The sequence below is a fragment of the Sphaeramia orbicularis genome, chromosome 13 (assembly GCF_902148855.1).
Source record: "Sphaeramia orbicularis chromosome 13, fSphaOr1.1, whole genome shotgun sequence".
NCBI lineage: Eukaryota > Metazoa > Chordata > Actinopteri > Kurtiformes > Apogonidae > Sphaeramia > Sphaeramia orbicularis.
In genome coordinates, this window is record NC_043969.1 from 34,826,759 (window position 1) to 34,853,900 (window position 27,142).

Consider the following 27,142-nt stretch of genomic DNA (forward strand, 5'->3'; position numbering starts at 1 on the left):
TTTGGCTTTTATGTCTGTCATTGGTGTGTCTCATAGGACTCCATGGGGTCCGTTCTGCCATTTTTATGAGTCTTTATGTGTCCCCGTGCATAAAAGAGATGCAATGAATCACATTTGAATGCAATCTTGAAAAATGCAACCAATAATATTTAAAGAAATCATTGCAATTATGTGTATTTTTTGTTCCTATTGCTGCGTTTGTGCATAAAACTATATCTCTTATTCATATCTGTTTGTGCCTGTGGGTCTTGAGCCTGTATTTGCTGGATTGTTGACTCCAGGATGTGTGCTCAGGATGGGAAATTGCCTTCAGACTTCACATTGTCCTTGTTGCAAATACACAGTCTCTCATCACTTGCTTCAGTGTGAAATCAGTCTGGCTGCTGATTTTCCCCTCACACTCAATCCCAGCAGCCTGGAACAAACATCAGAGATAACTGATTAGTTTTAAAGAGGTCACGCATGTTATCAACGTTTAATTTCCATTTAACTCTGAAATGAGAGCCTTTTTGTATACTGTATTTGTGTCTCTGTGTGTCTGCAGTATGTTGCGTGGCAGTGAGGAACTGCCTAGAGTGCAGGCAGAGGCAGAGAGACAGGGGAAATAAGTCTTCCATTCCCAATAACAAGTCTCAGGAAATCTTACAAAATGCTGTGACTTCCAGCAAGGTAGGATGGATGTAACGCCTCCCATCTGTCAAACATCTCAAGTTCGGAAATATTGTGCCCTTGGTCCTCACAAAACCCATAGCTTTGCTTTTTGTGTTGTGATTACTACCCTTATGAGGTTATATTAACTCTGATGGTGTTACTGGTTCGATAATTAAGTTAAAACAGACATATTAGGCAACAAAACTGAGCAGTGGTGTTGTCTCTCTGCTTTAGACAGCCATAGAAAATGTCCCAAGTAATCTATCTCCCATCAAGGACCCCGATCGGCTTCTGCAGGATGTGGATATCAATCGACTACGCGCTGTGGTATTTCGTGACGTGGTAAGTGGTGTTTGTGTATGTGTATGTGTAGAATGTGTCTTTTAGATGAAAACATATAGGTTGTGATGACGAAAATAGGATAATAATAAGATGTAATGTGCAATATGACCCTTATAAAATACCACCTAACAACAATTAATTATTATTAATCATTTGTGATAGCTGCAAAAAGCACAATTTACTGTTAATAAGTGTAGGGTAACTGGTAGTAAAGGCATTACTCCATACAGTTGCAGAAAAAATTGTTAGACCACCCCTTGTTTTCTTCAATTTCTTGTTCAATTTAATGCCTGGTACAACTAAAGGTACATTTGTTTGGACAAATACAATGATAACAACAAAAATAGCTCATAAGAGTTTAATTTCAGAGCTGATATCTATGCATTTTCCATGTTTTCTTGATAATAACCAAAATCACTCAAGTTCTTACATCAATATCTATGGCATTGTACTGACAAAAACAGTACTTTTAGGCATTCCATGTTTTCTTTTCTGTCTGTTTTAGTCACATGATACACACAGGAGTTAGTACTTGATTACATAACCATTGTTTTGATGAGTTTTGATGGTCTAATATTTTTTTCCGCAACTGTATTATTCTTAATCTAAAGCAACAAAAAAGTATAATAACAATGACATTATCGGTGAATTACTTTTAAGTGCTTATCAGTCTTGTATAATCTTACAATAAACCTGTTAATAATGATGCTTTTATCAACAAAAAAATGTTAATAAGCATCTTATAAGGAAATGTAGGGCCTTATCCTTTAGTCCAAATCCTCATAACAGGCCAAGTGGATATATTTCAACAACACATTTTAAATCAAGTAGAGGAAACTGTCGGCACTGTGAATTTATTTCCATGCAACATGTGAGAGACAGTGTGAGTGAGAATGAGCCACAGTGATAGACTGTGTGAAATGAGATTTCCTGAACAGTGGCATTACCATATTGTGATTCCTCTTCACAGGATGATAGTAAGCAAGCTCAGTTCCTGGCTTTAGCTGTGGTGTACTTCATCTCTGTCCTCATGGTGTCCAAATACCGCGACATCCTGGAGCCCCAGCGTGAAACTGCCAGGATAAGCAACCAATCAGGTCACAGCATGCGTCAGGAAATCAACTCACCTACCAGCACAGGTGTTGACAGCTGCCTCCTACCTTTTTTTTTTAATGTTCATTCTTAATCTTAACTTATGGTGACTGTGTGATATAAATGACTATTAAGTGTCCTTGCGTCTTACTGATACACCGCTGCCAGCTTGAGTCGGGCACTCGTTCAATGAAGTAGCAGGGGTGTCCCGCCCGCACTCCGCCAACTTACCTATGATTTATTCATGAACTCTGCTAATTGCACCACTCTGAATTAAATGTGGAGGCACACAGAGGATGGGGCTGGAGATGGTAGTTATGAACTTGAATAGGCTTCATCGTCCTCTCTGAATTGAAAGGTAGTTTACGCCTGGAGTCATAAATCATACATTAAGGCACATGAAAGGAAATGAGTGGCTTCCTGTAAAGGTTTAACACACTGGCTGCTGAGCTGCTGTGCTTGTTATGTAGGAGTGAGCTTACTTTATCAGCTGATGCTCAGAGAAAAAAGAAAGAAACCAATGTTTGTGGAAGAAAAGAAAGAAGAGGAGGGTAGCTAAAGGAAATATGAAAGAATACAAAGCGAATGAAGAGAGAACTGATTCGCTGTGAAAAGTTGAAAAGATAGGAAAGCAGCAGCATGCTGGCCAACTACTGTGGGTTTTTGGGGCAGTGGAGCCAGGCTTGCTATTTTCAGCCCCATCTGTCAGTGCCCATTAGGCAAGCAATCCACCAGAGGAGAATGGGATCATAGAGGTTGCTGGGAGGAGAGAGGCACACTGCCGCCTTCATAAATTTCACCAGAAAATGGGGGAATTTTCCAGACGGCATGTGGCAGACGATTGTCTGTGATGGAGCAGGAAGCCTGACGACTTTCTGGCTAAATCAGGCCCTGCTGACCTCGTTAGGGGGCATGTGATAAATATTAATATAGCTGGCCTTTCGTCTAGGTAACCACTGGGTCAGATGAAAAAAAAACACAAGGACGGCACCTTTGTAAGTTATTGGAAAAAACAGAGAAATATTGTATTGACAGGCTTTTTTTTTTTTTTTTGTTACTTTATTTTTATTGTTTATTTTCTGTACCTTACCAAACAAAACAAACATAGGGGACATTTGGGATACCTTGACCATAATGAACCTTCTGACTAACAATTGTTTTTAGTAATGTGACGTTGAACTGAAAATTGTCCATTTCTTCCATTTATCATGACACTGTTCTTCTTGAATCCTCAGTCTATAGGTCAGAATCTCCATCTCAAATATTCCATCCACAGTTTGTATCCAGTCGTTAATTGTAGGTGGTTCTAATCTGTACCATTTTTTGGTAATAGCCTTTTTACAGGCTGCTAATAGTATTTTAAACAAATATCTATTATTTTTCCTTACATTATTACCAATAATACATCCAAAATACATCACCAAACATGTTTTAGGAATTGCATAACCCAATATCCTAACAATTGTTGAATATATTGTACATTATCCCAGAATGCTGCAAGTTTAATGACATAACCAAAAGACATGTGCATGATTTACATTGACATCTCCACATTCTCTCCAACAAGGTTGAACTCTGGACACATATTTAGCTGTGTGTATTGATAGGCTTTAAATGCAGCTCTATTTAGGGACATATATGAAGGTATTTTCCCTTGTAGACCCAGACATGCAGCACGTAATATATGACTGTATGTACCAGATGTTCTGTTATAAAGCAGTTAAATTGACATTCCTCCCAAGACTTTACACAAGAGGACACTGAAGAACATGAGTCATATTTTATTATTATAGGGGAATAACAGAGGGCTAATCTCAATAGAGGATTAACATTTCTGGAAAGAGATCGAAGAAGCTGTGCTGCCACACGGGTCTTTCACCACATGCTAAATTTACTCTTTGGCTCTGAATTTGAGCTAGTGCTGGTGTGCAGTATTAGTACTTAGTATGGGCTGTCAACTCACTATTTAGTTTACAATTCCTGTTTTCTTCCTTCTTTTGATAAATTGATTTAATAGAGGGCATGATCAGCTATGAAGAATGATCTGTGGAGTACTCAATTTGTTGATTTCTTTCATGAAATTTGAATTAATGTTTGTTTAAGATACAAGACTGTTTATTGTTGATAGCAGTTAAATGATCAGTACTGTTCTTAAGTGCACGTGATTATTAATTTTTTATGCAGCTTTATATAAACCACTTAATCCCAGCGGCAAATATTGTTCTTTGTGCACCATTACAGTAGTCTGACAGCTTTGGTTACTTTTCAGATTAGAGTTTTTCATCCCTTTCTATATGTTAGTTAGTTCAGTTTTATTTCGAGCACATAGAATCAGATAACATAGAACCATACAACATGGTCAAACTAAATTTGTTGGCGCTCGAACAGGATTGGGAAGAAGTATAACTTATAGACTCCCACCCCCTTTTTACGAACTGATAATTAAATTAATTCCACTTACTTTGCTTTTACACACTTTTTTTCCTAAATATTGTTGCAATAATATAAAGCATCCATACAAACCATTCACATGCAGTCACCTCACACACAATCCATTTTGCATAATCATTCTTTTTTAATATAAACTATAATATTTATATGTACTTTCATTATTTACTACAAATACAATCATATCTCCTAATCAACGTAATGTTGATGTTGAATATTTATGATAAACTAAGAGATGATGCTCTAAATTCTCCTCCTTCTTAACCTAAATAAGGATGGAAATCGAGAATGCATAGTCACAAAGCTGCAACCAGGGCTGTTTTCCTGAACTTGTTTAAAAAAAAAAAAAAAAATGTAGTTCTTACAGATCTTGAATATCCTCCTCAGACTCAGGAATGTGTTTTTGTCCTCTGTAGGGGACAAGAGTTTCACAGTTTTATTTAAAAAACACACATTGACAGAATGTTCCTTAAAAAATGAATTAAAAATGTGTGTGAAAAAACTGCTGTGGTATGCTGTTTTCACCCAAGGCAATTATTTAACGCAAAAAAAGCAGAACTTTTTCTCTCCTGTGTCTCTGGAGGATATCCACAGTAGTAAGAATTCAACCTACCAATTAATACAGCGCGACTACAAATACAAAAACATCATATATTATAGCAGAACAGTGACAAGGACTTGTACATTACACATTTTCAGTACCTTCTGTTCATAATACTTGTGTACTTCTTTTTATATGCTTAAGGTATGAATGCATTACTATTAAATGTAGTAGGACAGTGTTTTTCAACCTTGGGTTCAGGACCAGGTTGGGGGGTCGCCTGGAGTTCAAATGGGGTCGCCTGAAATTTCTAGTAATTGATTTTTTAAAAAAAACGAAAACATACTAATAAAAAATATATGGTGTGTTGAGAGAAGCAATCAAAATCTATAAAAGACATGACAAACTATGAAGCTGAAACTGAAGCACTGTGGTACTGTTTATCTTTCAAATGTTCATTGTGGTCAGTTTCAGATGCTGCAGCTCTTTCATAATTCATAGTTTGAGTTATTGTTTGTTCAGTATTAATTGTCAGCCTTGTAAATACAAGCTGGACTGACTGTACAAAATCAAATTCTCACTTTGTGCAGTTATCTACACCTGGCTTTTCTGCCTCCATCCAGAATAATATAACTATAATAAACTATAATAATATAACTATTATATGATCAAAAAAAATTAATTTTAGCAAAAAAAAAAAAAAAAAACCTCTCCGTTTTGAATGTCTGGGGTCGCCAGAAATTTGTGATGTTGTCACGAACCAAAAAAGGTTGGGAACCACTGTAGTAGGGTATTTGCACAGTGTTCCATTTACACTTTTACTGAAGAAATGGATCAGAAGACATTTTCGAACATTTTTATTTATTTTTTTGTCAATGTATAAGCTGTTGATATAATAGAACACTGAAAATTACACAAAAGACATTCAGTTACACAATGCACTTAGGTCTGGACATAATCATATTTTTCTTTGGCCTCCTGTTTCTGTGTTTGCTCACGTTATTTTACAGGAACATCACTTGCATTTGACAGCAGAAAGGATAATCCCGCTCCATTAGAGGACCTCCATATGGAAAGCTCTCTTCCCCACACAGACTCTGGGATCGGAGAGGAGCAGGTACCCAGCGTCCTGAACGGCTCCGACCTGGACCACAGCGCTGGAGGGTCGGATGCTATGTGCGAGCTGTTTTCCACCCTCTCCTCAGAAGTGAAGAAGTCCCAGGAGAACCTGTCAGAGTCACCTAGTATAGACATGCTGAAGCCGCCCTCCGCCATCCTCAGCATTAGCCAGCCTAACAAGGGCATCAACGTCAAGGAGATCCTGAGGAGTCTTGTAGCGCCGGCGGACGGCATGGACGCTGGTCTGGAGCCTGTGTCGTACACTGACCATGCTGTCAAGGCCCAAGCCCAGGCCATGCTGCCCATGCAGTTCCACTCCTTTGACAGGTGAGACACTGTCACCTGTGTTTTATGAATGTTATAGTTTGGTTGAATTTCTCCTTCTATTTCTAGCATTTGCATCTATTTCTGTGCAGTTGAACATCACAGACAACGGTAAATATGTGTTCATTTTAATCCATAAAGACCCAAACATCCATCAGCGTCCTAAAGATGGCATTGATCCATTTATCCTATCAATACATGTAAATAATTGGTGTAAAATACAGTTTGTCATCTTTTCATGGTGATCAGATATGACCCATTTGGACAATCAGAGGCTCCGTAGTGAACGTGGAAACATCGTCATCTTCTACAACATTGATTCACCAGTAAAACCCATGGAGTTGGATCAATGACAGTGGATGGAGACATGGGTTTATGTTCAATTAATGATAGATTTTACTGAAAAAGTCACCTTTTCTTCAGTTTTCTCTGTTTTCGATATGATAGCCATCAACTTTAATCTGAGTTTTTGTGAGCATCTACATGATCAGTAAATGAAATATAAGAAAATACCTGATGTTCACTGAAAATAGGTAATATACAGATGATAATATAATAATAAATGGCGATAAATCACTTGAGAAAAGTCAACTGTAGAGAAAAAACTATTTTGGAAGTGCCACAAAAGTAGTATTGGGTCTTTATGGGTTAATTAAGTTTATGTTTGCAGTGTATGTCAGACAACTCAATACACACACGGATGGATGGATGGATGGATGGATGGATGGATGGATGGATAGATAGATGGATAGATGGATAGATAGATAGATAGATAGATAGATAGATAGATAGATAGATAGATAGATAGATAGATAGATAGATAGATAGATAGATAGATAGATAGAGTAACAAATAACACAATTTTATTTTAGTTAATATTTCTCAAGAAGGAAAGACTTTTTTTTCTTTTTTTTTTTTTTTTTTAGTTTAGTTTATTTTTCAAATATGCAACAAGACAAAGTCATCTTAGTTAGCCCTTAGAAATAAAACAGATAGTAAGAAGTCATGGGAAAAAAAAAATTTATACATATACATGACTTCATTTGCATATTTGAAAAGGAGTGGGAGGAAGTATAACTTGTTTAATCCCACCCCTTCTCCACACAACAGTCTATCCTTTAGCTTCCTATTAGCTTCCTATCAGCATAATATAGGAAAAGTCAAGTCCCTTAGATCTTTTGTAAGTAATTATCCTCACATACACATACATACACGCCCATATTGGCATACCAGAAAAGTAAATAAATAAATAAATAAGTACATGCATACATACATAAATCCTTGAAGGCAACACAAGTGAATACACAATAAAGTAAACAATTTAGACAAAGTAAACAACAACAGCAATCAAACAAACATAACAATCAATAAACACACTAAAAAACAAGAAACAAACAAAATAACGGACAGAATATTATTGTAACAAAAGTATTAGGGCACTCTATCTTTGTACTTATTCAGATTAAATATCTCTTTTTCTAAAGCATCCTGGTAGCAGTAGCATCATTAACCAGGCTTAACCAAAGCTTTACAGACAAAGAAAATTCAGCCAAAAATTGAGCCTAACCATGAAAAAATAATGATATTAACCAAAGTAAAAATAAGAATAACGAACTGACTACTGACGAAAACAGCATGGACTAAAGCAAAATGGAACAGCCCACAAAACCAGCTTTAGTTTGCCCCAATGTTAATGCTCATGTTGTACAAGAATAAAATGGTTTTGCATCATGTAAGATTTGGGCTTATTCGGGTGCTTATGTGCGGTTTGCCAGTGTTATGCCGGGAGCCAAACGTCTGTTCACATTCACTGACTGCATTTCTAAGCTAACGGTATCTAGTCTTGCACATTGTTGCAGAGGTAGAGGAGGAGAAGAGATTTAGGACTAGTCAGGATTTTTGATGAAAATCCAACTCCAAACCTTCCCACAGAAATCAGTACATTGTGGCTGTTTTCACGAATGTAGGAATCTAACATCTGTGTTAACTTAGAAGATAATGTCAATAAAATAACCTCCCACCACAAAACAGACTCTAAGGTTAACTTTACATAAGAGCAGCCGCAAATCCTCCATAGTGCAACTTTAATAAACTTATATTTCTTAACCTCAGTAATTAATATAAATAGAAAGTACTCTACCTTCTCAATAGAATTCACCAAAAATGTATTATTATTATTATTATAATTTAACAAAAACTTTCATCAGATGACTTAAATTGCTCTTCTTGGAAACTAAAGAAATTATTTGAATTTCTTTATAGTATTGATGTTCCAAACCACAGGTGTCAAACATGCGGCCCGGGGGCTAAATCCGGCCCGCCAAAGGTTTCAGTCTGGCCCGTGGGATGAATTTGTAAAATGCAAAAATTACACTGAAGATATTAACGATCAAAGATGTTAGAATCATTTTAGGTCAATTCAATCTAAAGTGGATCAGACCAGTAAAATACTATCATAATAACCTATGAATAATGAAAACGGCTAATTTTCTCTTTCTTTTAGTGTAAAAAAAAGTTACATTTCAAAAAAATGTTTACATTTACAGACTAGCCTTTTAGAAAAAATGTGAATAACCTGAAATGTCTTAAGAGAAGTATGTGGAATTTTAAAAATATTCTCCGTTATTAAATGTATTTGTAGATAAACTGTGATCTGTAAGTTGTGATGCACATGTATAAATGATGAACTAAGGCGTAATATTGTTAACATTGTACTTTGAATTTTCAGGGGTTTCATATTTGCTCATGTTATGTTCAAGGACAGTTCATGGATTGAAACATTTTCATTACAGAATTAAACTTTTTTCACTCAAAAGTTCTTACACTATTATTTATATTATTTTACTGGTTCGGCCCACTTTATATCATATTAGGCTGTATGTGGCCCCTGAACTAAAATGAGTTTGACACCCCTGTTCCAAACTATCAACAGCAGGGGAAGTCACGTACCTGAGTATACTTAGAACTACCAAAACCACCAGTGAATCAATGCTATGTATCCACAGACTGTATCACTCACTAAATAAAGTGTAAAACTAATTGTTTACACACTTCTGTATTATGGTATCATGAAGTATTCTTCAAACTAAATCTCAGTCAGTCAAAATAACACTGTCTTATTGTTTTCATGTGCTGCGTCAGCTGATAGTTAGATTGTTAGTTAGCTCTGTTAGCTTAGCTCTGTTTTTTAGACCACAAATCACCTCCGTTTTCTGCTTTCTGGTTTGTGTTGTCAATAGCTGCACTAACAATAATTTTGGAATCATCCAAACAAGGTTAGAACTGTCACAGTTTAGTCTGAACCCTGGGTCAACAAACAGCCAACTTTACAAAAACAAGTGATGTCAGGCACAACAAACCCTGCCCCTCGCACGTATTGTAGCTTATATTGGCATCGATCCAGCTGATGTCATCATGTCTATGCGTGTGGTGATGTCAGCATATCCATTGCCTCTATATATGTGCCAAGTTTGAAGTAAATTTAAACAAAATTGATGTTTTTATAGACATTTGAAATTTCGCCCATTATAAGTAAATGGGAGAAGAAAAAAAAGATGTAAAAAATTAATAAAAAATTTTAACTTTGACCAATATTTCCCAAAATGTAATCACATCTATTCTGGGTCACTGGCAATCTATAAACCTAATTTGGTATGAATTCACCCAATAGTTTTGCTGCTGCAGACATGTGAAATTTCAGCCATTATAAGTAAATGGAAAAAAAGAAGATTATAAAAATTTGTAAAAGATTTTAGCTTTGACCTGCTGTCCCCAAAATGTAATGAGATCTTTTGTAGGTCACTGGCAATATATAAACCCAATTTGGTATAAATTCAACCAATAGTTTTGCTGCTAGAGTGTTAACAAACAAACAAACAAACCGAACCTTCAAAAAGCCTCAGACTCACCCATGTAGATGAAACGCTGCCATTTCAGCATCAAACTTCATTCTCTTCATTTAAATCTGTGTCCAGTGATGTCAACAACAGTAACTAAATGTAAATAGAAAGTACTTTTTCCTCTAAATAAAAATGCTCTAATAAGAACTGAACCGAAAGAAAAAACGGACATGAAAAACGAAAAATTCAATTACTATTAATAACAACCCTGTTCCATTCAAAAATAAATGGAAACCAGTAGCTGCTTAATGATATAGCATTTGACATGGATAGGTTTTGACACGGATCCAAAAATGTAAAGAACAGATGATTTGTAGGTATGTACGTGTGCATCATCATCCAGACGACCGTACAAGGCTTACTGTATGTTAATCCTATTGGTTTATTTTAGCTATCCAGTTTACCACTAATGGTTTCCATGTAACATGCAACATATTATTCATTTCAGGCCACTTGCTTTGTACTCATCCCCCACAGCAAGGAATTCCTGTGTGTTTGAAAATGTCTCTAAAGAACTGTGGCACTGCTGCAGTTTATTTACATTCCTGGATTAGATAAAACCACACAGTAATCTGTCTGGATTTGCGAGTTTACATATCTACTCCTCAAGGGATTTCAGCCATCGGATCTCGCTGATGTATGCAGCTGATGCAGTTGATAAGGTTCTTTATCCAGCTTCCAATACGCTAAAAGACTTCAAATTTAACCCATAAAGACCCAAATATTCACCTATGACCGAAACCACCTACTGATCTAAACTGTTTGTCTGTTGATCCACTAATCCTATCAGTACATGTAAATAATTGGTGTAAAATACAGTTTGTCATCTTTTCATGGTCATCAGATATGACCCATTTGCACATTCAGAGGCTCCGCAGTTACCGTGGAAACACTGTCATCTTCTACAACATTGATTCACCAGTAAAACCCATGGAGTTGGATCAATGACAGTGGATGGAGACACTTGGTTTATGTTCAATTAATGATATATTTTACTGAAAAAGTCACTTTTTATTCAGTTTTCTTTGTTTTTGATGTGATAACCCTCACGTTTAATCTGAGCTTTTATGAACATCTACATGATCACTGAATTAAATATAGCAAAATACCGGATTTACACTGAAAAAACACAAAATACAAATGGTAATATGATAAAAAATGGCGATAAATCACTTAAGAAAAGTCACATATAGAGAAAAAACAATTATGGTAGTGCCACAAAAGTAGCACCGGGTCTTTATGGGTTAATGAAGTTTACAAGATGTTTGCAGGGTACGTCCGATAACTTAACACATATATATACAGTAACAAATAACACAGAAAATACAGACTAGATGTTCACTTTGATCAGTCTGGTTGATTTTTAATCAATATCTGAGTTTTCCATTTTATTTTAGTTAATATTTATCAACCAGGAAAGACTTTTTTTTTTTTTCATGGTCATCAGATATGACCCATTTGGACATTCAGAGGCTCCGTGGTTACCGTGGAAACACTGTCATCTTCTACAACATTGATTCACCAGTAAAACCCATGGAGCTGGATCAAGGACAGTGGATGGAAACACTTGGTTTATGTTCAGTTAATGATATATTTTACTGAAAAAGTCACTTTTTATTCAGTTTTCTTTGTTTTTGATGTGATAACCCTCACGTTTAATCTGAGCTTTTATGAACATCTACATGATCACTGAATTAAATATAGCAAAATACCGGATTTACACTGAAAAAACACAAAATACAGGCGGTAATATGATAATAAATAGTGATAAATCACTTAAGAAAAGTCACATATTGAGAAAAAACAATTTCTGGTAGTGCCACAAAAGTAGCACCGGGTCTTTATGGGTTAATGAAGTTTACAAGATGTTTGCAGGGTACATCCGATAATTTAACACATATATATACAGTAACAAATAACACAGAAAATACAGACTTGATGTTCACTTTGATCAATCTGGTTGATTTTTAATCAATATTTGAGTTTTCCATTTTATTTTAGTTAATATTTATCAAGGACAGTGGATGGAAACACTTGGTTTATGTTCAGTTAATGACATATTTTAGTTAAAAAGTCCCTTTTTTTCAGTTTTCTCTGTTTTTGATATAAGATACTCTATTGTCATTATACAAAATGTACAATGAAATTTAGGTGCACTATCAGGATGAAGACTCATAAATAGTAATAGTAATAAATAGTGATAATAACTGTAAAAATATATAATAAAAACCAAATATGCATCACTCACATATCAACATCCATTCATTTCCTCACACTTCAACCTCCTTCATTTATCACACAGCAATACGTCACACACACACATCAGTGCCAATGTATACAGTGCAATGTACGAAATAGTGCAATTAAAAATGTATACACTTTAGTGGTTGAGTTTATTGTTCAGTGTGGTTATGGGTCTGGGGTAAAAACTGTTCAGGAATTGGGTGGTGTGTGTTTTTATGGATCTGTATGTATAATAACCGTCAACTGTTATCTGAGGTTTTATGAACATCTACATCAGGGGTCTCAAACATGCGGCTCAGGGGCTAAATGCAGCCCGCCAAGGGTTCCAGTCTGGCCCCTGGGATGAATTTGCAAAGTGCAAAAATTCTAGTCAAGGCTGCCGAACTCATTTTCGTTCAGGTTCCACATACAGACCAATATGATCTACAGTAAAATAACAGTATAATAACTTACAAGAAATAATGGCTACATATTTTCTTCTTGGTTTGATGTGAAAAAAAATAATATTACATTATGCCTATAAATGACAACTTCAAATTTTTGTCTTTGTTTTAGTGCAAAAAATAACATTAAATTATGAAAATATTTACATAAACTATCCTGTAACAATAAAATATGAATAACCTGAACAAATATGAACAACCTGAAATGTCTAAAGGAAATTAAGCACAATTTTAACAATTTCCTGCCTGTTACAAAGTGTTTAGTGTCTTTGTAGATCTGATCCATAATGTACATGTATAAATGATAAGTTGAGGCATAATATTGTTAAAATTGCACTTATTTTTCTTAAAAAATTTCCGTTTTTTCAGGTTCTTCACATCTTTTTTGTTTGGATAGTTTATAAAAGCAAGTATTTTCATAATTTAATGGGGTTTTTTTGCACTAAGACAAAGACAAAAATCTGGGGTTGTCATTATTTACAGGTTATTCTGCTATTATTTTACTGGTGCGGCCCACTTGAGATCAAATCGGGCTGAATGTGGCCCCTGAAAGAAAATGAGTTTGAGACCCCTGATCTACATGATCAGTAAGTTAAATATTGGAAAATACCTGATTTTCGCTGGAAAAATGCAAAATATGGAGGATTATTATTACAATAAATGGTGATAAATCACTTAAGAAAGGTTAAATATAGAGAAAAAAATATTTGGGAACTGCCACAAAAGTAACACTGATTCTTTATGGGTTAAGATTCAGATTTGTTATGAAAGGGATATGAATCGGTGGAATTTCTATCTATTGAGTAGACCAATTTTGGTGGATTTTTTTTCACGTATGAACCCCAGAGTGAAGGCACTGGACACAGTGAGTCAATGAGGGAGGAACAATGGTGAACGCCTTCCTTTTAATGCATGCTGCCGCTGAACTGAGCAGAGGTGATCCTGATGAATAGATGGAGGAGTATGTAGAGAGAGGATAACGGAGAGGGTGGGGGTCTCCAGGGCGTTGATGACAGATTAAACAGAAGCGGCCTCATGCCACACCACGGCCAGCCCTGTCGCCCTCACCGCTCACAGCCGTAATGGGATCTGGCAGCTGAAATGAGTCACTACGGCAAAGTGTATTATTTTTGAAATGCTTTCACACAAACCCTCCAAACCACATATACAACTTTGTCTCATGCTTTTCATGTCACTCCTACTCCAACCTCTATTTGCTGTGTCTAATTGTTTGCCACCTGCCAGTGAAATGAGCTGCCAGCCATGGACAGGCCTTTCATTTGTCTGTCAGGGCGGCAATAGATTGGGAGTGACAACATCAAAAAAGGAAAAGGAGGGGGGGGGGGGAAATGGCTTAAAGTGGAGTGCACAGGGGTAGCCATCTCTTAACCCCCCCTCAGAAAAGCTCACCATTTAGATTTCTGCTCCACCAGATGGGAATACAGTCCTGAAATACTTAAATAATCCTCAACTTCCTCCCTCATTCCAAAAAAGTCTCCTAATTACCACTAAGAGATGGTGTTTGTTTCGAACATATTTGATGTAGAGCAACGATAATTGGTTTTAATTGAATTCGTGAGCGGAATGTAAGCGTATTTCCTCCATATATGACTGTAATTCTGAATAAAGCTCTATTAGATTAGATTCTCTCTGTTGGATTTATAAAGGAAACATTTCTTTGGTTATACTTTACACCACAGTCATCTCCCACTGCCGCAGACCTCATTAATATTCATTCTTAGATTAATCCTTGCTTTATTCTCCCCAACTCAATTAAGACAATCCTATTAATAAAATATGTGCTAGATAATCTATAAATGATTCATGAGTATTCAGCTGATGAATAATTCATTAAAAGAGGTTCGTGTTTTATCAACATCCTGTAGATCTAATGTAACAACGAAGCTATTCCAAAGAACAGTCTGGAAGAACGGAGCAGCAGCTAAATTCGGAAAGCAAGATTAAATTTACGCTCAGTTACCACTGTGTAAAAAAAGACACTTGTGATGTTCTGATATCGCTCCATGAGGTTTCACGCAAGAAAGATCTGCTAAATAAGTGACACATGTCATCAGTGTTCTGCAAATTACAAAAGACTCTCTCATTAGATAGCGTTTTTGCATTATGGTTTTCATCAACTTTCTCTTGCATTTTTATTGTGTTACTCCTGTATGTTAGATTTCTTTTTTTTTTTTTCCAAGGGTTTTCAAGGGTTAGCACAAAGCCGGAACATGTTCTTGGGTTATGACGGGATGATGTTAGCAAAAACCTGATACTATTCGACAAAAACTTTGAACTGATGGTTTGAATGTCAAATATAATTGTATTATTTTTCAGAAAGTGCTTCTTTATAGAAAATAAAAATAACAAGTAGTGCCAGGTACAACAAACCCCGCCCCTCGTACATATTGTAGTTTATTTTGGCATCGATCCAGCTGATGTCATCATGTCTATGTGTGTGCTGATGTCAGCATATCAGTTGCCTCTATATATGTGCCAAGTTTGAAGAAAATTGAAACGAAATTGATGCTTTTATAGGCATTTCAGATTTAGCCCATTATAAGTAAATGGGAAAAAACATTTTTAAAAATTCATTAAAAATTTTAACTTTGACTTGCTTTTCCCAAAATGTAATCACATCTATTCTGGGTCACTGGCAATCTATAAACCCAATGTAGTATGAATTCAACTGATACTTTTGCTGCTACAGACATTTGAAATTTCACTGATTATAAATAAATGAGGAAAATAAAGATTGTAAAAATTCATAAAAAAACTGGAACTTTGACCTACTTTTCCCAAAATGTTATCCCTTCTATTCTGGATCACTGGCAATCTATAAACCCAATTTGGTATGAATTCTAGAGTGTTATCAAACAAACGTACAAACAAACAAATAACCTGAACCAAAAACAATACCCCTTACCTTCCCTTTAGGTACAGAGTAATGATAACAAGTATTAATTTTAATCTGAGCTTTTATGAACATTTACATGATCAGTGAATTAAATATAGGAAAATACCTCATTTTCACTGGAAAAATGCAAAATACTGAGGATTATGTCTTAATAAATGGTGTTAAATATGTTAAGAATCATTCTGGAACTGCCACAAAAGTAGCACTAGGTGGAAAATACCTCATTTTCACTGAAAAACACAACAAATATAGAGGATAATATGACAATAATTGACAGTAAATCACTTAAAAATGGTTTAATACAGAGAAAACATTTGGAAACTGCCACAAAAGTAGCTGTGGGCTTTTATGGGTTAAAACACTAGTTGACTGAACATGAAGACACTGTAGACAAAGTACCTGTTTTTAATCAATGTCTTCTATTTTGTAAATAATTCTAAACAATACACATTGCTTTTCTTTTTGCAGAAAATCGTCCTTTTTATTTTTTTTTATCCATACACATATTTTGAGGAGAATGTATTGTGCAGACCTAACTCAGTCGTGATATAATCTTTTCTTTCATCCTTAGAGAATAACAATAGAGCTTTGATATAAAACATCCTGGCTTTAATAATGATTTTGCGGAATCAGTTGTAGAAAGGGATATAAGATAAATTACCAAAGAGTCTGAAATGTTTCCCATGGACTCCCTTTTACCTCATCAGTGTGATGGGCTGTGGATATAAAATACTAACATTAAACAGTAAAAGTCTGTGTTGTTTTGTCGAGGGAGGATTGGTGGGGATTTGCCTGAGATGACAGCGAGCTTAGCTTGTGACAGAGCAGAGGTCTGGCCTGTGTCACCCAGAGGAACTGCAAGAGATTGGACACGACATTATCTGGCACCCCTACAAACCTAAAGGCCAACTGCAGACGAGATAAGGAGAAGCTTTCCTTCTCTTTCCTGTCAGGGAGCTCTTACGGGGCCAAGTTCACTGCATCATTCTGACTCCTCGGCCAATCAGATTGCGTGAGAACAAAGGTCTGGTGGGTTTGTGTAGCGTCTGTGCTTCTCTCGGCTGTTACACGAGGTCACAAGTGTAACTTTGATTGCATCTCATGTTTCATTCATGAGCTCTGTCTTTTCTCCTTTAGCCACTTTGTGATTCTTTTTAGTTTATATACATAAAAGGAAAATCACAGTAATTTGAGGGTTGCTTTTTTGTCTTGCGGTTGTCCACAATTTGCCCTGACATTTGACATTTCAGTAATTTTGTTGCCATCTCTCCTGCTGCTTATGCATTTCTTGGCAGCAAAAGTTACTCTGAGTAAATAGTCAAGGGTATTCAGTACTTAACATGTTTATCGTCTGTCAAAACTGGATGCTGCGCTGTATCTCTGTAGAAAAAACAAATGTCAAATACAAAGGTTTTGTGCTCAGTGAGCCATAGCATTGTTTGAACACAGACGGCCTCTATGCAAATGTATGTCAGTAACAACTTCCAGGTAGCTCCTGAAGATCATCTCATTACTGTCCAGGATGTTACAGCTCATGTCTTCTACTGTGAGCGGAGCAGAGAGGGCATCCCGGGGTCACCGGTGTCGAGAGCAGATGTAAAGAGGAGAGTGTACTAGCTGCCTAGTCGACTTCCTGTCTGCAGATTTATTTACTTAGCCTTTTGTGTATGTTTGCATCGGACGTTAAAGGTTGGAGTTACAGGTCAGGATGTTTACCGTAACGAATGTTCTGATTGGACTCGGAGACGTAGAGGATCAAACCAGACATAAAAGACAATGACAATATCTGAAAATCTAGTTCAGTTTAATATAAAAACATGATTTAAGCAGTGTTACTGACTCAACCAACCTGATTTCCCCTGGCAGGCTTGGGTTCCTGACAGTAAATTCACTTCACACTCTGGTTTTCAGTCATTACTCTGAAACACACAAAAGCACAATAAGTCATAAAGTCAAAAAAGAACAGGCACACATAGCTATAATTACCCAGTTGCTCATTAGCATTTCACCCATAAAGCCTATAAAGTTGTAATACTTTTGCTTTCAGACATACTCCTCTTTTTATTCTTATTTATGCACATCAGTAATCACCTTCGACCAAGTACAATTATTACATGCACAGTCCCAGTTAAACTTTATCAAGAATAAATCACATTTTCACAATCATTTCATGAGAAGAGGTTAAAAATACTTCATTTCAACTTTATGGACAGCATTGGTCATTCATTTGTTGTTATAAAAAATGTGTTATTGCCTTATTTTGCATGACCATCAGAATCAGAATCAGTTTATTTGCCATTTCCAGAAAAACTGCATTGGAAACGAGTTGCAAAAGCTCAGCATAAAGAGACATGAAAGACAGTAACAAGGTAAAAGGTTAAAAAAACACTATGAAAAATTACATAAATAAGAGTAATAAAAAGACAGGTGCCCCCATAAATCGACCGACATTCACTTGGATGAAGTGCACAAATATAAAATCCATTATTTATTTCTAAGGAGTAAGTAAGATTACTCGGTTTTGTTGCATGTTCGAAATAAACTAAACTAAAAAAAAATGTATACACAAATACAAAAATAAAACATACACCATATATTATTAAGTATGTGATATGGAGTTGTTAAGGTTACACAGAGCACTGGGAAAGAAACCATCTTATAACTATTAGTTTTTTCCTAAATAACCTCCTGATAATTGCTTATTAATACAAAATACAAGGTCGTTGAACATGTACATAAATTACAATCTTAAACTCACAGGGAGAAGCGCACTTTTAAGATTATAATTCATGTATCTGCAGCTTCCTTAGTTACCATTAATCAACACCCTTGAGGAAACGCCCTTAGTGAATGGCCTAGCAGTGATAGAATATGGTCATGTAGATTAAGTCATTAATAAATAATCTATAATGACCAATAAAGAACCAGTAAAGCTTTAAAATGCATGCTAATAAGTAACTAGTTAATGGTGAAGTTACTTATCGTAGTTTGACACTGCGGTTATTATAACAGCCTGGAATTGCAAGACAAACCGGGATCTTGTTCGGTGTCTCTTTAGCAGAGAGGATGCCTGCTGACAAGAGGACATAAACTCATCCTCTGTCTTTTCGCAGCTCACGCTACAGTGCCACCCTGCTGTCGGTTCTACATACTGTTTAGGCTGTTGCAGTGAAGTCAGCAGTATGACATGAACTGACTACAGCTGATACAATATTTTATCACTGTTTTAGTGAATCATATTATGTGTGTTTCCTATAGGAGTGTGGTGGTGCCGGTGAAGAAGCCCTCCCCTGGCAGCCTTGCAGTCAACACCCTGGGCGGCAGTAGCAGCAGTAGCACCTCTGCTGGGCTCACAGCCTCCAGCACCCCCAACATCTTTGCTGCCACCTCTGCAACCCCTAAAAGCATGATAAACACAACAGGTAGGTCAAGCTCCAGGGTGTTAAATGTAGTGTCACACTTATCATACTATTCTGCAGGTGTTGTCCATTTGGAAATAAAATACTTTTCAGGGCTATTTATTTATTTATTTATTTATTTAATTAACAGGGGCAATGCAGTCAAACATAGTTGCAGCTGATGTGATGCATATAGAGCAGTGTTATTCAACCTTGGGGTCGGGACCCCACATGGAGTCACCTGGAATTCAAATGGGGTCACCTGAAATTTCTAGTAATTGATAAAAAATAAATAAATAAATAAATAAAAATTAGTAATAAAATATATGGTGAGTTGAGAGAGACAATCCCAATCCATAACAGACATGACAAACTCTGAAGCTGAAACTGAAGCACTGTGGTACTGTTTATCTTTCAAATGTTCATTGTGGTCAGTTTCAGATGCTGCAGCTCTTTCATAATTTATAGTTTGAGTTCTTGTTTGTTCAGTATTAATTTTCAGCCTTGTAAATCCAAGCTGGACTGACTGTACATATCCTGACCAAGGAAAATCTAATTCTCACTTTGTGCAGTAATCTACACCTGGCTTTTCTGCCTCCGTCCATAATAATATACATTATATAGACTAAATGTCATCTAAAATTAACGTTTATTTGCAACATAGTATAGCAAACTATTACATGATTAAAAACAAATTAGTTTTAGCAAAAAAAATAAATTAAATATACATCATTTAAAACATTTATACCATACAATTCAATAATCTAGTGTTGCATTTATATGATATGAGGCATTGATTCACTCACTCACTCACTCACTCACTCACTCACTCACTCACTCTTCCACACAATAAACACAATATTTACAGATGAGAACAGCTGTGTTTTGTCTTTAACCAGGTTAGATTCTTAAACTCTGAGATGGATTTTATTTCTGATGGCAGTTAGTTCCACAGTTTAATACTCTAATAGTAGAAGGATGACTGTCTGAAAGTTGTCCTGCAGAATGGGGTTTTGTAATTTAGATTTTGAGGAGCTTCTGGTTACTCTGTTGCTGTTTTGTCTCTCAACAAATCGACTGAGTGGTTCAGGTGCTAAGTTGTTTTTACATTTGGAAATTAACTTGAGTATTTTATAGTGGTTAGTGGGTAATTTGAGTGGTTTCTGTTCATTTTTTAAAGCCAAATCTGTTTTGTTACCTCCACCAAGGAACAGCAGAGGTCATGTTTTCATTGGGGTTTGTCTGTTTGTTTGTCTGTTTGTTTGTTTGTTAGCAAGATAACTCAAAAAGTCATGGATGGATTTGGATGAAATTTTCAGAAAATGTTGATACTGGCACAACAAACAAATCAATGTTAGTGGTGATCAGGGGTGGTGGTGGTGGTGGGGGTTATTTGTTTGTCCGTCTGTTAGCAAGATAACTAAAAAAGTTATGGAAGGATTTTGATGAAATTTTCAGGAAATGTTGATACTGGTACAAGAAACAAATGATTAAATTTTGGTGGTGATCGGGGGGGGGGGGGTGCTGCCTTGACAGAGGCCTGCGTGTGTGCCTGAGTGCTTTTCTAGTTTCAGATATTTTTTATTGCGAAGCCTTATCATAGTACAGACTTGAGATGATTGGTACATTATGCTTAATTTTTGATATCAACATAACAAAATCACAAATGGGAAAAAAAGAAAACCAACATTGATAAAGTGAGAAAAACAGAAAGAAAGAAGGGGGCAGAAAAACAAAAACACAATTTGACATTTCACCCCCGAACCCCCATCCCCCAGCCCCCCCTCCTCATCCCCAGACCCACTGAGACAAATTGGGGTAGTGCTATGCTGTGGACGACTGCTTCTGTAGTGGATCTTAACTGTCCATATCCTCCTGAGACCTAGCAATGCATTTTTGTCCTCTGTAGGGAACAAAAGTTTCACAGTTTCACTTAAAAAAAAAAACAACAACAACTGTCCATTGCAAAGGACATTCCACTAAAAAGTAAATAAATACAAAAACTATTTAAAAAATGCATTTGAAAAAATTTTTGTATTATGCAGTTTCCAATCAAGACAATTATTGAATGTAAAAAAGCTCAAACTTTCACTCTCCTGGGTCTCAGGAGGATATATGACATCATCGGTTTCCAGATTTTTTCAAATTCTCCCAAGTGTCTATCTAATCCTCTCTAAGTGAAGGGTATCCATAAAGCCAAATCAGTTTTCTTTTTTTCTTTTCTGTGATGGCAAGCCAAGATCAGAAACCATTCCCCTTCTTTGCATCATTATCACTGCTGTGGCTTGTTGTTACCACTAGATGGCCCTCTTAACCTTCATAATAGTGCTAACAGCTTCATACACAAAAGTCATTGTCCTCCAGCCCTCAGATTCCTCCTGATTCAACCAAGACAATGCATTTAATATTACTCACCTCATTTATGCAATTAAGAAAATGCATTTTTAATAGACCTTGCCTTTGTGTTGCGTAGGTTGCCCCTCCCCCCTAACCACCACTGGCCTCACTACATTGCCTGGGTTCCTGTAGTCTGAAAGGAGCCACTTCACACCAAGAACCATTAGGAACTCCAACACCTTTTTAATGCGCTCCATAAAAAAAAATCCCCTACAGTTTCGAGACCCTCTGCAGGAATGTGAGAAATGTATCCAAATCAAATTGTGCTGCATATACGACCATGCCTCTCACAAAAACATTCAACCTAATTCAATTCATGAATATTTGCTGCCAACAAGATTCAACTCAGTCGTAATTTCTGACTTTGAGAAAAACACCTGATTTCTTTCCTGATCTTTTTGTATCATTTGGCAAAATCATCTCATATATCACTGTTAGACACAGTTTGCATAAATAGTTTAGTTGGATTAAGATATAGTGCATTTCTGACACTTTTACCAGGTTTTTATTTGTTTGACTTGGTCTCATTTCGTGCTGACTGCTGGAAATCTGTTTTCCCATTTCACATTTTTGGGTTCAATTACTATAGTCTGTATGTGATTTTACAACTTAATACCTACAATAAATGACACTGGAATGAAAAGCAAATCAATGTAATCACTCAATTAGTATTCAAAGCATCACTTTTTGAATACTTCAGATTTTTCTTTTAGCTCTTTTTGTAGAATTCATTTAAGGCTTTCCTAACCATCGCTCTAATGCTGCATGTTTTTTGTCTTTTGTCTTTCCTGCAGGTGCCACTGATGCCGCTGCTGCTTCAACCTCGTCTTCGTCTAGTTTCGTCAACGGAGCCACAAGTAAGAGTCTACCAGCTGTGCAGACGGTGGCCCCCATGCCTGAGGACACTGTGGAAAACATGAGGTGCAATATGCTCTTCTCTGCTTACCTAGATGCTTATTTGTGCCAATTTGGGATAATTCAATTGTGGCTTATTCCCATATTTTTACAATTTTACTGTCTTTTTTTTTTTTTTCTCTTGAACAACTTTTGCCTTTTGTTTGAATTGTTATATAACTTGAACTTGATTGAATTTGTCTGATTTTATTGAATTACGGTTAATTTGGGCATTTTGGTTTAACCTCTAAAGGAGCTAAACTAAAACCTCATGAATACATCTCTGATAGTTTAATGTGATTGTGAATTTTGCAGTTAACATTTGTAATTCTCTTTGCATCTTATTGTGACCTTGACTCATATCCTTCACTTGCTCTAATAGTTTGTGACGGGCATCCTTAGTCCTGCTCTCCACTGACTGCTGAGATCCCTGATCGTTTCTTTTTTTTTTTTTTTTCTCTCTCTCTCTCTCGAGTGTCTCTCTCTCTCTCTCTCTCTCTCTCTCTCTCTTTTTCCTCTCCTTGCTCTGCTAGAGGAAGAGATTCTGTTGCCATGGCAGCAGTAACCGACATCACTTAGCGTAACTGTGAAGTCAATGATCATACTATCTTGCCGCTGAGCGTGCTGATGCTCAACTTACAAGTATTTCAGATGGAGGGAAAAACAACATCTAAGAAATATTACCTGTTCCAGTCTGCTGAAAAGAACAAATAACATGACGTCGATGCTGCAAGTGGTTTCATTTTTCATTTTTGTGTCTATTTCAGTGCCTGTTGTGAGGTGGATCAGTGTCCACCACGACAAGACCTGACTCCTCCTGAGCTCAAACCCGTTAATTCCCTGACAGGAGTACAGGCAGCCTCCAGAGGTGCAGGCCAGTGTAGGCAAGGACATTTCTGATAGTTATATAGACTCCCTACATCCTGCCTTTTTGTGCTGCTATGCCACCCTTTCACTGGAAGGTTCCGGAAGGTGCAGAGAGGGTCGGGAAGCAAAACTTCAGATCCCGAAAACCAAACCTTTTCCTCCTCATTACCCTTTATCCTGCTGCTGTTTTCCCATCGTAGCTGGGAAAACAAGCTTCCACTCCTGATATGATGCCTTGTATCAGTGTGTTTCCACTTTACACTTAGAAAGCGCAGAGATATGTTGCAGCTTGAGTCATATCTCTGCTTGTATACAGTCTGAGTCGTATGGCTGCTTGACTCCAGCTCACTGTGTCTCCGAGGTGCTTAGATAATGTCAAGCAGCAGCATGTAGTCAGTGTATAGAAGATAAAGAACTTCCCTCTGCAGTGTCGAACAACTGTGATCCCATGTGCGAGGCTGGTAACATGTCACAACAAAGAATGCAAACATGTGGTAAGAAATCCTGTTTGAGTGCGAAAATGGCCGTTTATGTGGCTTTTTAAGCACCAAATCTCATCCTGTTGAAACTGATGGTGGTAATAACATAACTCTGTCATGGATATCTGGCTTGGTTTGCATCCGGTGAAGTGTGTTGGTGACTTTATGCACCTGCCAGGGGTCTGTCACACACTAACTGCTGTTAGCTGTGTGCAATGGGAGCCTAGATGTTCACCCTTTTTTCCTACCCTACGTTCCCTCTCTTACACTTTAACTTTAATTTGCGTATTCAATTCTTTTACTTGTGTTTTGATATATTTTGTTTGACAGCATCACAACAAAACTGGAGAGGGCTTTGGAGAAGGTGGCCCCCCTCCTTAGAGAAATCTTTGTGGACTTTGCACCCTTTCTGTCACGTACTCTACTGGGCAGCCACGGACAGGAGTTGCTTATAGAAGGTACAGATATCGTAACAAGTGCATCGAGTTTTGTGTGGATTCCTGTCTCCATGTCCCTACCATTACATGCGCTCCATATAAGCTGGCTGGTGATGCATGCGCAGCAGCGTGTCGGTTGTCAGGACAGTCACTATTCCGCAGTCAGGGTGGGAGTTTGTCACAGTGTTATAAAACCTGCTTCCCTTTTCATTCATCTTGTGGCGTTTGTGTGTTTTTGTTTTTGTCTTTGTCGTGAGTCATTCCGCAAATTGAAGGTTTATTCCACGATGTAGTATTTTTAAACATTTGCGTTCTCAGTCACAACAAATGTCATGTCGAAATGAAAACGACTGTTAAAATAATTTCTGTCGTTGGCCTCACACCACTGAAATGATAGTGTTACGCTCCTGAAGAACTATTTTCTCCTCCTTTGACTTTTTTTTTCACTGTCTTTTTGCATTGGAAGGGAACATTTTCAGTTTTACATCATCAAACCTGCAGATTTTAAGATTTATAACATACAGAGAAGCGTTAATTTTTAGCACAGTAACGTTTTTCACTCGCACTAAAACTACTAATAAACGCTTTATACACATTATTTTATTTACTGTGTTGTTCAGATTTCATATACATGTGAAGTGGAGGTCTTGGTTGTTGTGTTTGCAGATGTGTGTGATTCATGCACTCCACTCCACTCAGGGCTCTAGTCTTTTTTCCTGGTGGCGGCGTGAAGGCTCTCAGCGCCGTCTTCAGGCTGTAGGTTGGCAGCCTCTCACAGCGCTGTATGTGCCTAACCTCAGGGACTTTCACTTGCATCTGTGTGTGCTGCCATTTTATTCCCCAGGCTTGTTTTGGCTTTTATTCACAACAGCACAATGTCACCACAGCCAGCGCGTGCATGTGCATGTGCACGTGTGCGACTTTGTCTGTGTGTGTGTGTGTGCGTGTGTGTGTACATGCGTGCAAGTATTTGTCTATCTGTGCACACATTGCGAAATATTTGTGTGTGGCCTCTTGACTCACATTGTGCACAAAGTGAAATGATATCTCTGCTTTTCTTTCGCTGCCAAACTCTATTCTTTTAAGTGTAAACTAAAACGATATTACTTTCAGGAGTCTATGCAGAGAGTGACAACAGGCTGAAGGAATGCACTCGCGTGACTTTATTAAACATACTGTAGCTCCTGAAAGAAATATAGCACACATCTACACTTTCCTGTCTATCGATTACATATATACTACTTACACTGATGGTTAACAATCAATTACCAGTGAAATTCTTTCATTAGTATAAACAGTCACAATATTATTCAATTTACTTATGTTCATCGTATTTTTATTTGTGGTAATGCATTAAAAATGAACATCTGGATTAATTCACCTTTTAATTTAAGGTTTAAAGGTGTAATTTGTAACTCTTACACATCAAAATTACCACATTTGTGCACTCTGTTTTGCTTACTTGCTTTGTAATAGATAGAGTAATGTTAAAATTCAGGGAAATCCATGATTTTGTTCAATGTATAATCCTGTATAATATTGTTACTAATTTTACTTATTGGAATCCCATTACAATAAACCATTGATGATTAACAGTCATTTACTAGTGAAATTCTTTCATTAGTATAAACAGTCATAACAGTATTTAATTTACTTATGCTCATTACCTCTGCCAAGGGAAATGGCAGAGGTCATGTTTTCATTGGGGTTTGTCTGTTTCTGTTTGTTTGTTTGTTTGTTTGTTTGTTTGTCTGTTTGTCAGTTAGCAAGATTACTCAAAAAGTTATGGACATATTTTCATGAAATTTTCAGGAAATGTTGATTGTGGCACAAGGAACAAATGATTAAATTGTGGTGGTGGTTGTGGTGGTGGTGGTGGGGTGTGGACGGACTGATCTGCCTTGGAGGAGGTCTGCACTCTCAGAGTGCTTTTCTAGTTATATTTTTATTTGTGGTAATGCAGTAAAAACAAAAATCTGGATTTATTTATCTTTTAATTTAAGATTTAAAGGTCTAATTTGTAATTCTTACACATCGAATTACTACATTTGTGCACTCTATTTTGCTTACTTGCTTTGTAATATATAGATTGAGTAATGTTAAAATTCAGGGAAATTCATGATTTTGTTCAATGTGTAATCCTGTATGATTTAGTCACCTTCCACTGCCATCATATTGTTACTAAATTTACTTATTGCGATCGCATTGCATTGAACCGACACAGTGTAAATGTATATATCAACTAGAAAAGCACCTCCACCAAGGCAGATTTGTTCCCCCCCAATTACCACCAAAATTTAATCATTTGTTCCTTGTGCCAGTATCAACATTTCCTGAAAATTTCATCAAAATCCTTCCATAACTTTTTGAGTTATCTTGCTAACAGTCAGACAAACAAATAAAAAAATCCGGTCTCCCCCCCCACCCTCCCATTCTTTGTGCCAGTATCAACATTAAAATCAGAATCTGCCCGTAACTTTTTGAGTTATCTTGAAGACAGACAGACAAACAAACAGACAAACCCCGATGAAAACATAAGCTCTGTGGCAGAGGTAATAAATATAACGTGAGTAAAGCTTGAATGTATTATCTGTTCTGTTAAACAGGATTTCTGCACGTGTCACACAACAGAATAGTTTTCATCAGCAAT

General features: G+C 36.7%; 1 protein-coding gene across 1 annotated transcript in view; it reads left to right on the forward strand.

The window, feature by feature from the left end:
* nbeab (neurobeachin b) overlaps positions 1 to 27,142 on the forward strand; it is a 399,314-nt gene that overhangs the window by 199,432 nt on the left and 172,740 nt on the right. The window contains exons 28-35 of the mRNA XM_030151793.1: positions 545 to 669; positions 886 to 993; positions 1,964 to 2,132; positions 6,085 to 6,520; positions 19,279 to 19,442; positions 22,610 to 22,736; positions 23,477 to 23,593; positions 24,386 to 24,513. Coding sequence (XP_030007653.1) covers positions 545 to 669; positions 886 to 993; positions 1,964 to 2,132; positions 6,085 to 6,520; positions 19,279 to 19,442; positions 22,610 to 22,736; positions 23,477 to 23,593; positions 24,386 to 24,513 — 1,374 coding nt within the window. The remainder of the gene's footprint in view (positions 1 to 544; positions 670 to 885; positions 994 to 1,963; positions 2,133 to 6,084; positions 6,521 to 19,278; positions 19,443 to 22,609; positions 22,737 to 23,476; positions 23,594 to 24,385; positions 24,514 to 27,142) is intronic.